Below are 11,374 nucleotides of genomic sequence, written 5' to 3' on the forward strand. Positions count from 1 at the left end.
GCACTGGCAGAACTGGGGTGAAGATAATATAGCTTCACTAAAAGAACCCCAGAAAGATTTTTAAAGCAAATTCTAGCACTATACTAATACACCAGAAGCCCTGCTAGGATCAAAGGGAGGCCTATTCACTATTGTAACAAATTTTATTTTATTTAACATAATTTATATATTGCTTGACTGTAGAATCCAGAGTTAATAAGAGCAGAATTATGTATTTGTGCAATCTATGTGAAACAGGTGGTCTCTAAACAAGCGCAATTGGTGTGCTCAAATCTGTCCAGAATGAAAGCGGCATTATTTCATACCTGTGGCCTCCAGACTGGATATGGTGAACAAATACTCCTGCAGTACTGTAAATGTGGGTTAGTGGGATCATGCTAGAAATATATTGTGTGTTGTGATACCTCCATCCAAACAACTCAACAAGTAATCAAACATGCATAGCAATTTCAAGCAGCCACCACGATTCCAAAGAGCCAAACTGCCCAACGTCCAGCTATCCTATAAAATGCTGTCAGTTCAACTTTCTGCAACTTCACCAGTTCTGTGCTGGAGGTCTACACCAGGCACAGGCAAACTCGGCCCTCCAGATGTTTTGGGACTACAACTCCCATGAACCCTAACTAACAGGACCACTGCTCAGAGATGATTGGAATTGTAGTCCCAAAACATCTGGAGGGCCGAGTTTGCCTATGCCTGGTCTACGCCCAAGAATTTTAAGAGGGTGTGTGTGCTTATTTAAAGACACATTCATGATGCAGTTTCCCAAAGTTTCAGAAGGAAAAAAGAGCACAATTATGAGAAGAATTTATTTGAGCCAACCCTTCTCAGCAACATCAAGACAGGCAGGTTGTGGATGCAAGAGCAAACCTTTGGCCCTTTGGTCACAGTTATCAAGTTTGATACAGAGGAAAGAGGCTCTTCCCATAGAAAATTGAGCCAATGTGGGGGTTAGCAGGCTATTTCTACTCAGGTATGGAGAGTTGCAGAGTAGCTGGAGGTGTGCAGGGGAATCATATAAGGATTGCAAGAGAAACCTACAATGGATACTGTCCTACACACAAAAAACTATGTGCAATTATAAACTAACATATCCCAAATATTTACACCTGAACAATGTTAAATTTTTCAGTTGTAGTTACCTCTTCTCCTACACTGGCATAGTTTGCCCCTAACACTAAGCCATAGTTTATTAAACTATGGTTTATCAATACAAAACTTAGTGTTAGGTGTGAAACTGCCCAGCAGATAAACTGTAGTTTGTTTACTGCCATCAAACCACAATCTGAAGCTGTAGTTTGTCATCTGCTAATGAATCATAGTTTGTTTGGTGCTGCATGTGGATCCAGCTTGGAGTTACATGTGGATCCAGCATCCTTCCTTAACCATGGTTTATTTGATCACTCCACTCCAGATCCACACAAGGCTAAAAAAAACCACAAGGCAAGAGCAACTAGAAAGCAAAACAAACTATGGAGAAACAGGACATTATTTGATTGTCTGAGGGGCAACTCTTGGATTGATTGATTGATTATTTATAAAGAATATTTGTATATACCAATATCCATAAAATAGTTTACAGTTGCCATATATAAAATGATACAATAAAAGCCACATTTAAAAAATGAAATCAGAGACCATCCCATAACAATTATGGAAAGATGTCTTCAGAGTTGCCTGCATAAGCCTGGTGGAAAACAAAAGTTTTCAGAAGGGGTTTAAAGATTGAAACAGAATACACCTGCTGAAGCTGTATTGGCAGGATATTCCACAGAACTATGCCAATGGCACTAAAAGCTCGATTTCTTGTTGCTGCTCAATGCGCCTCACCTTAGAGTTAAGCTGGGGTATAAGGGTTCATGCGATCCCTAAGGTACCCTAAACCTATGTTATTTAGAGCTTTGTAAATTAATACAGATTAAACAAACCATGGTTTAGCGTTATGTGCAAGCCAGGCCACAATCTCCTAATTATTTGCATCACTGCATATTTTACCTTCAGAGATTTCACTTTTGTCAGCAGCAAGCATCACCCCCACCCTTCTGATAGCAACAAGCTAATTTTAAAGGGAAGGAGTTAATAATAATAAAAATGATTTCTTAACATAAGAGGAAGCAAATTAAAATTTTAGTAGTTAAACCTTGTAATGAACTTCAAGAACATTTTATCTTCCATTATGACCCCACCACACACACAATCAATCATACCCTTTTACTCAGGTGTAGTTTCTGAGCTCTTGTTCTACATTCCTAAGCCGATGAACATTCTCAATTCATTCATAGTCTGTTGCTATATTTTTAAAGCTACATAAACAAATTTTCACTACATCCTAAGCATGTTTCCTCAGAAGCATGTGTCATTGTTTTCAGTGGGACATACTCTGAGATAAGTGTGCATTATGTCTTCAGCCTAATGCTAACATCCACAAAACCCACGGCATTACCTCATCAGGACTAGGATTTCATTTTAATGATTAAATTCAGACCCTAAATCCAGTTTTCAATGTCAGGACAACAGGTCCCCTACATACAGACTCAGGGAACTGGGTTTAAAGAAACCTAAACCCTTTAACCTCCCTTTTTAGAAATTAAAACAATTAACAGATATTGTCTATTTGGAAGTAATACAGTATTGTCATTTACTCTAAGTATACATGCTACAAAAAGGTAACATGCTGCTAAAAATGAAAACAAATGCTTTCAGTACATGTTAACAACCAAACACATACATGTTTACTAAGAAGTTTCTCTTTATTCCAATGGAACTTACTTCCAGGTAACTGTGCACATGTTAGGCATGATCCTACACATACTAGCCCTGGAGCAATATCACTGAATTCAATAGAAGTTACTACTAAGCATTCATCCACAAGTCTGCACTACAAGTGGATTATCACCTTGAATGAGTTTGTGCCAAAGATTTGCAGCACCATCTTAAACATGTTTACTGCTAAGGAAGCCCACCGAATGCAATGGTACTTACTTCCTACTAAACGTCCTTAGGACTGTAGCCACAGAAATATAGGTAATATATTAAAGAATAGATTTCTACGTGAATTGTGGCAATACATAACATTTCACAAGAAGGACAACTCTACGTTTTCCTTTTCGGTGTTCCTTAAGAGTCAGCGTGGTATACAGTCAGTGGTTAGAGCACTGGGCTAGCACTTGAAAGACCTGGGTTCAAACCCTCCCTCAGTGGCTAAAGCACTCCCAACACTAGCCTACCACACGGGGTTGTTGTGAGGATAAAATGGGGAGAAGGTTGAGCTCCTAAGGAGTGAAGCTGATGACAACAACCCAGCAGGAAGAAGCTCTGACCATCACACCTTACCGAGACAGCAGCGCCAGCTTCTGCTCCAGCATCATCTCCAACTTCTGGGCCTGCTTGGAGAGCCAGTGATCCACCCCGTGCAGCCGGTAGCACGTCTCTAGCATCAGCCGGAAATCGGCCACGAAATCCGCGATCCCTTTGTACTGGCCAGAGGAAAACTTCTCTTCCATCTTCAGCAACCACATCCCAGAGAGCGGCGGCGGCGGAGGATCTTGGCTGGACGGATCCTGGGAAGAAGAAGAGGAGGAGGAGGAGGAGGAGCCGGCCGATCCACTTTGCAGCCCCCCTTCAGCCTCCTGCTGGCTTCCTCCTCCTCCGAAAGGTCTCAGGAAAGGAGCTGTCAGGGGCCGGTGCTTTTCCAGCAGGAACTCGCTCAGGATCCGGCGCGCCTGCTGCAGCTCCGGGCTCAGGCTCTGCTCCCAGCCGCCGGCCCCTTCTCCTCCGGCCGCTTCTTGGAGCGGGCACCCAACCGGCGCCGGGTCCGCTGCAGCCGCGTCCTCCGGAGGCTCCATGCCGCCTTCCTCTTCTTCCTCCTCGCCGCCGCCTTCCTCCTCCTCCTCTTGGCCCTCGGGCTGCGCCAGGTTCATGCCCCGCCGCCGCCGGCCCTGACGCCGAGGCTGCCGGCGACGGGCATCCGACGGGCTCCCCGCTTCTCCTCGCTTAGGCCGGTCGCCGCCGCCGCCGCTACTCTGTGCCCGGCATGAAGCCCCTCACGGCGGGGTATATACAGGGCTGCCCACCTGTGGCGGCAGGTGGCGGCAGCAGCAGCCGCGCTCCCCGGCCTCGGACCCCGGAGAGGAGGAGGAGGAGAAGAAGGAAGGCGGCCGGGGAAGCCGCCGCCGCCGACACCGCCCCCCTCTTGCCCGGCGTGTGGGACCTGCTGCCGGGCTGCCCCCTTCCGCTGGAAGCCGGCGGAGGCGAGGCCTGCTGCTTCCCCTCACGGCGCTCGAGCGCGCGCGGCGTTCGCTGAGGGACGCGGCCGAAGCCGGTCGCGCTGTCAGTTAAGCGGGAGCGGGGAGGGGGGGGCGGCTGCTGCTGCGGCTGCCAGACCTGAGCTGTCCCCTCCCCCCCGCCACAGACAAGAGGCAGAAAGGGTGGGGGAAAGGGAAAAAAGAGTGGCCTCTTGAGGAAACTGCGCATGCGTGGCGGATCCAGGCTGCGCGTTTTGTTTTGGACGCCAGCTGCGGTGCTTCGTCATCAAGGAGCGACGGAGGGGAAGGAGGGGGCGGGCAGGCAGGCGGTAGAGTAGCACTGCGCATGTCCGCTCTGGGTCATTTAATGGGAGCTCACGGAGAAGCGGCTGGGCTCGTCGTACGTGTATTAAGATTCACGTGGAAAATGCAACAGAGATCTCTTCGACAGGGGTTGCATGCGGCTGGTTGTTTTTGGGTTTGAGTTCCAATAGGCTCTCTGCAATTTCGGAGGTGGTTGTTCCGTGCCGTCTTCAATAGTTGGATGGGAGGGAAGGGTACTTGTCATCAAAGTCCGTCGACTTGGGATTTTGGGGTTTTTTTGCACCCATTGCAGTCTTGCGATGGGGAGAAATGGGGAGCAGAGTCACGTTGCGTTTGCGGGAAGGTTTTGAGGAATGTGCAGAAGTGTGTCGTTTTTGGGAGCGCGATTAGCTCCTTGTCCAGTAGGTGGTGGTCGCAGCTTTGTGCAGCTTTGCCACGCAGCAGCAGATTATTCACTCATGTTTCAAGACTTTCTTGGTAGAAAACCCGATTGATATCGGTAGGATGTCTTCAGAGTAGACGCTATTAGGATTGTGGTGGCAGTGGAAGAGCTATTTATGCCGGGAACTGAAAGATGTATCAGTGTAGTCCATATCATATTTAGTGTTTAGCTGAATATGTTTGTTTATTTAGAGGTAAAAAGGTGTGGGTTAAACCACAGAACCTAGGACTTGCCGATCAGAAGGTTGCGGTTTCAATCTCCACAACGGGGTGAGCTCCCATTGCTCGGTCCCTGCTCCTGCCAACCTAGCAGTTCAAAAGTACGTCAAAGTGCAAGTAGATAAATAGATACCGCTCCAGCGGGAAGGTAAATGGAGTTTCCGTGTGCTGCTCTGGTTCGCCAGAAGCGGTTTAGTCATGCTGGCCACATGACCCGGAAGCTGTACGCCGGCTCCCTTGGCCAATAAAGCAAGATGTGCGCCTCAACCCCAGAGTTGGTCACGACTGGACCTTTAAAAAGGTAAAGGACCCCTAACCATTAAGTCCAGTCACGAACGACTCGGGAGTTGCAGTGCTCATCACGCTTTACTGGCCGAGAGAGCCGACGTTTGTCCACAGTTTTTCCAGGTCATGTGGCCAGCATGACTAAGCCGCATCTGGCGAAACCAGAGCAGCACATGGAAACAGCGTTTACCTTCCCGCCAGAGCGGTACCTATTTATCTACTTGCACTTTGACTTGCTTTCGAACTGCTAGGTTCGAATAGCAGCTACAGTGGTGCCTCGCAAGACGAAATTAATCCGTTCCGTGAGTCTCTTCGTCTTGCGGTTCACGGCTATTAGCGGCTTTAAGAAAAAGGAAACAAACTCGCAAGACGTTTTGTCTTGCGAAGCAAGCCCATAGGGAAATTCATCTTGCAGAACGACTCAAAAAACGGAAAGCTCTTTCGTCTTGCACGTTTTTCGTCTTCCGAGGCATTCGTCTTGCGAGGTACCACTGTATTTTTCTAGAAAAGGAGGTGCCGGTACTCACCATGAACACCTCCCTCGTTCACTTAGAATGGCAGTGTTGCCCGCCTGAGAGGTGCCGGAACTTAGTTCCAGTGAGCTCCTGCTGAAGAAATGCCCTGGGTAGTAGGCTGCAAAGAATCATAAAACTTAAACTCCCTTCATATAAGTGTATCAGCACACACTCCACCCTAGCTTTGCTACATGTAACAATACATAATATTGTATGTTAACTGCTCCACAGGTTTTATTTGTTTATCCGAATTCTTGCCCACTTTCAGTGAAACCACAAATCAATATTTATTTTTAAAGTTTTCTACCCTGCCCCTCCTCCCAAAGGAAGTGGAGAATGGTAAACACCAAAAAAGGGGACGGCACAGTTTTCAACAACATTATGAATGTTCAAATATGCTCACAAGTAAGCTTGGCATAAAAAAAAACCCTTATTAAAATTGGGTAAGAATCAAGAGCAGCACAATTAAAGCCTGACAGAATAACAAACTAAAGGTGCCTGTAAAAAAAGGGGGGGGGGGTTCTTTAGTTGGAAGCAAAATCTCATAATTGTTGTCATCAGCTATATCTGAAGGGTTGGGTGCACCCATAAAGGGGAATCCATAACAGTTTCCTATACACCTAGAATATCCTACGTTTGACATTCTGGTCTGCCAGTATTTATGGTTGCCCTTGAACCTACCACTCGTTAAGTCTTCCCCATGTGCTAGAGCAGTGTTCCCCAACCTTGGGCCTCCAGCTGTTTTTGGACTACAACTCCCATCATCCCTCGCTAGCAAGACCAGTGGTCAAGGATGATGGGAATTGTAGTCCAAAAAAACAGCTGGAGGCCCAAGGTTGGGGAACACTGTGCTAGAGGACTTGGAGAAGTGGGTGATCTTTCTCACTTCGTTGGTCTTTGCAAAAGACAAAGGTGTGTGCTAATATAAAGCCATTGGGGCAGTCACTGGGAGACTCGGAGCATGGTGTCATTATATTGATGATGCTCAGTTCTATTTATCTGTTACATCTGAATCAAGTATGGTCATGAGGGTCCTAGACCAGTTTCAGATTACAATGGGAGGCTAGATAAGGCCCCCCAAAATTGAACTCAATTCCAGGAAGAGACCCTGTTGGCAAGTGGTTGTCAGATCCAGGAAGTGATTTATCGTTTGTTCTGGGTGAGGTTGCACTCTCCTTGAAATAACGGATGTATTGTTTGCTAGTATCACTGGAGGACACACTCTCTTATATGCGCGCGCGCACACACACACACACACACAGCTCTATACAAAGTTGATGACACCCTTTAAATTGAAGACACTCTTTGAGCTAGGATCTAAGTAATAAAAGCTGACTTTAAATGTGGGATTAATTACAGTTGAAGGAAAATTGCCCAGAGAACTCGAGCAAGCCAAACTGTGAGCACTGAACCTGCTTAAATCTGTGATTAAACTCTGCTTGCGTCACGCTGTTTGCATAGGGCTCTTAATCACAAGTTACTATCTCATGGGCATAATCATGCTATTTCCCAAAAAAATTACATCACTGTTCCAGAAGATTGAAATGGACACACTGTGTGATTCTGTAGTTTTGCAATAAAATCGTGCTTCTGCCAGAATATACACACACTTCCCATCTGTTCTCCAGAAGATAACTTTTGAAGAGAAGCAAAATAAACGAGGACAGAAGACCAAGGCTGAAGAAGGACAAGCATAACAGCAATTAACATGCACTTTGAAATAGGTGGGTGTTTTGGGGAAAACAACCTCATAAGCCACGTTAGGGCACAAGGTGGGCATAATTTTACCTGCAGGCTGGAGATTCTTGATCTAAATGTATGGAATTTGAATAGTCCTAACAATACAGCTCCTATATAATCAAATCCAAAAGGTTGACTTGAAGTTGCTCTTATGTTTGACATTGCAAAAATACAAATGTGTGATCTAATTTCTCCCCAACCCACTCAATTTCCTCATTCCAAAACACATAGCCATGCTTTCCCTTGACTCACAGGATGCTGGTTATGTTGAAAGGTCCATTAGAGAGAGGTTCGGAAGAGAGAGTCTTACTTTCTTGTAGCAAAGTTAAACACAATGGCAATTACTTCAAGTACACCTGCCCTCATCCCACTTAAAAAAAAATCCCCACAAAAATACTTAGGCTAGAATAAATCACACTTAGCTTGGCAAATAGGTGAATATTTTCCTTACAAAATTTCCAGAAGTTACAGCAAACAAGTCTCCATCCACTGGTAGTAAATCAAAGAAGAAAGGTTCCAAGTGACTTAAAAAGAAAAAGAACTTGGTTTCCTTACAAGAAGGATCTTGCAATCTTTGGATTAGCAAAGAGATTCCTTTTCGAGAGATTCAGCTCACTTGCAGGAAGCCATGGCTCCATGACTTTTTGCTTGTTCTAGAAAGCACAAAAAAGGGTGGGGGCAGAGGCTGCTGAAAGCCTGCTGAGAGCCCAAGGCAACTTGAGCTCAGGTTGACCCTTTCTCGCAAGTGTGAGTCAGTAACTATATTACTAGAAGCTCATGTGTAGAAACTTCAGCCAGAGGATACTCTTCTGAATAGCAAGCAAAGATCAGCTCTTTCCTGTAGATTGATATTTTCGTAGGATGCTGCATAATAAGAAGTGGATTACAATATCAGAGTTTTGGAGAATCTTGGTTACATTTTTTCAGTTTATTTTTTCATTATATTTGTGAGATCCTTGCTATTCTGTCGCACAAACTGAGAAATGGCCCTCTTTCTAGACCAGGCTTCCTCAAACTTGGCCCTCCAGATGTTTTGAGACTACAATTCCCATCATCCCTGACCACTGGTCCTGCTAGCTAGGGATCATGGGAGTTGTAGGCCAAAAAACTTTGAGGGCCGAGTTTGAGGAAGCCTGTTCTAGACTTTGCATGACTTGGCTATTTGACAGGAAACAATGGACATTCTGGTGGGCTTGTCCAAGTATTTAGAATCTGGGATTGCTGCCAAGGTTTGGGTCAACTGGGTTCTCCTCCCCCACCCCAGTTTCACGTATATGCCAGGACAACTGTTTGGGGGCATGGCAGAACTGTTTTCAGGATTTGGGGATGTCTGAAATAGCACTACCTGTCCGTATGTTTTTCTCCATCCCTATAATGTTATTCAGTAGCTCCATTCATATCTTGGGTGGTATCCACTAACGTTTTCTCGGAGCAGACTCATTGACATTAATGAGGACAACAAATTTAGTCATTAATCTCAATAGGTCTGGCAAGCTGGCACAATCCCTCCCCTTCTCTTGTGCATTTGGTGAACGGGTAGGTATTTTTCAAAAAGGGCTTCAGAATTCTTGGCCTAGGTAAACAACATTTAATTGCTTTGGAATACTTTAGCTTTTAATTGTGCATGTTCATGGTTAAAATCTCTCTGAGGCTGAAGCAAGCGGAGGCTATCACTGGAGAAAGGGAGCTGTCTACCCAGCCTGTTCCATAGCCGCCTGCACTCTTTGCTTCCAAAGAAGCTGGCCTTTTTCCACAGCTGGCCAGCAGTGAGAGGCCAGCTGGGCTCCACGAACTACCAGTTAGTTTCTGGGATCAATTCAAAGTTCTGGTTTTGACCTATGAAGCCTTAAGCAGCTTAGAACCTCAAGAACAGCCTCTCCATTTGTTGTTGTTTAGTCGTGTCCGACTCTTTGTGACCCCATGGACCAGAGCACCAGAGCACGCCAGGCACTCCTGTCTTCCACTGCCTCCCGCAGTTTGGTCAGACTCATGTTTGTAGCTTCGAGAACACTGTCCAACCATCTCGTCAGCCTCTCCATAGCAACCCCCAAAGACTACAATTGTCATCTCCCTTGATTTGAAGGGTTTCAGGTATTTGTGGCCTTCTCTAGTGGATCTTACAGGATCTGTAAGACCTGTCTATTCTCTTTTAGTTTCTTTATTGGTTGTTTGTTATACTTGGTTTTAGTGCTTTTTTTGTTTTTGTACGTTGCCTGGGTCACTTACCAGCATTTGAATTTATTTATATGCGTTTTTGTCACCGCCAAGTTATTTTGGTGGTTTTTGCTAGTTTGGATAAATGTAACTGTGATAATCCATGTGATGAAAGATGGTTTACAAATTGAATAAACAAAAACTAAATGAACTGACTGCTGTCTTGCATATATCCAAAACCCAAACTTTCCGACGAACCATAAATCCGCCTGCCTGACAGCAGTATTGGGCAAAATTATAGAAAAGGTTATTAAACATGGCTTCTAAATACTTGTGAGCATTTAGAAAATGATGCGTTGAGTAGTGTGAGCCAGCATGAGTTTATTCATTTTATTTTTAAAATTTGTATACCGCCCCTATGCCTGCTGGTTTCAAGGTGGTTACAATATAAAAACACAAAATACATAATAAAAAATAAAAACAACCCAATAACCGCCCTACACAGCCATACACGCATTTTAAAGGGGCACTGGATGTCAATCAGCCAAAGGCCTGGTTAAAGAGGAACGTTTATGCCTGGTGCCTAAAGGTGTGTAATGAAGGTGCCATGTTAACCTCCTTAGGGTTTATCAGGAATAAGTAATAATAATAATAATTTTTTATTTGTATCCTCCCCTCCTCTGCCGGAGCTGGGCTCAGAGCGGCTAACATCATATTAATAACACAATATACATAAAAACAAGCAATGCATCCCAAAATTAAAATGCATCCCAAAATTTATTCAAATAAATTAAAATTAAACTAAACAAATGGCAGTCCTCAGGTTAAACTGAAAGCGGCTAATTCTCTCCAGGACCAACTGTTTCCACCGATATTATAAGGACCTGTGAGCGGACTGGGAAACCTCCTTCATGCTTGTTCTTAAACAAAAAGAAAATGAGTCAGACTGAACCCTGGCCAAAGGCCTGGAGCAGTGGTTCTCAACCTGTGGGTCCCCTGATGTTGTTGGACTACAACTCCCATCATCCCTGAGCTCTGGCCTTGCTAGCTAGGGGTGATGGGAGTTGTAGTTTAACAACATCTGGGGACCCACAGGTTGAGAAAGGCTGGCCTGGAGGAACAGTTCCATCTTGATGTCAAATCTCGCAGGGCCCTGGTCTTTTGTGAGAGAGCGTTGCAAGTGCAACCTTCCCTCCTGTTAAAAAAAAAATGCTAGTTTGGTAGAGCGTGAGTATGCTATGGACATTGTGCATGTTGATTTCAGCAAAGCATTTGATAAAGTCTCCCATGCTTTCCTTATCAGAAAGTAAATTATTGTTACAAAAATTGAGTGTTTCCTCCCACTCTCTGCCAATTGGTAGCAAGAGTCCATGGGGTTCCAGGGCCTGTGTTCCTTTGGAGAACTGAGACACGTTGGAGACTGTAGTAGCTTTAAGAAATATGGTTTATTCG

The 11,374-nt window shown here is 45.0% G+C and overlaps 1 protein-coding gene and 1 long non-coding RNA gene across 3 annotated transcripts in view; one reads left to right on the forward strand and one right to left on the reverse strand.

Moving 5' to 3' along the window:
* The window catches only part of BRD10 (bromodomain containing 10), a 38,613-nt gene extending 34,122 nt beyond the window's left edge, over positions 1-4,491 (reverse strand). The window contains exon 1 of one of the 2 annotated variants that reach the window (XM_083482157.1): positions 3,334-4,491. In XM_083482157.1, coding sequence (XP_083338283.1) covers positions 3,334-3,920 — 587 coding nt within the window. In that variant the 5' untranslated portion in view covers positions 3,921-4,491. The remainder of the gene's footprint in view (positions 1-3,333) is intronic. The other variant, XM_083482158.1, reaches the window with a different exon arrangement.
* Positions 4,492-4,586: 95 nt separating this feature from the next.
* Positions 4,587-10,133, forward strand: LOC310696630. Its single transcript, XR_014520660.1, has 2 exons — positions 4,587-4,644; positions 7,657-10,133. It is a non-coding gene; the product is annotated as an uncharacterized lncRNA (long non-coding RNA).
* Positions 10,134-11,374: the final 1,241 nt, after the last annotated feature.

The sequence above is a fragment of the Podarcis liolepis genome (assembly GCF_965112155.1).
Source record: "Podarcis liolepis genome assembly, chromosome: 17".
Lineage (NCBI taxonomy): Eukaryota > Metazoa > Chordata > Lepidosauria > Squamata > Lacertidae > Podarcis > Podarcis liolepis.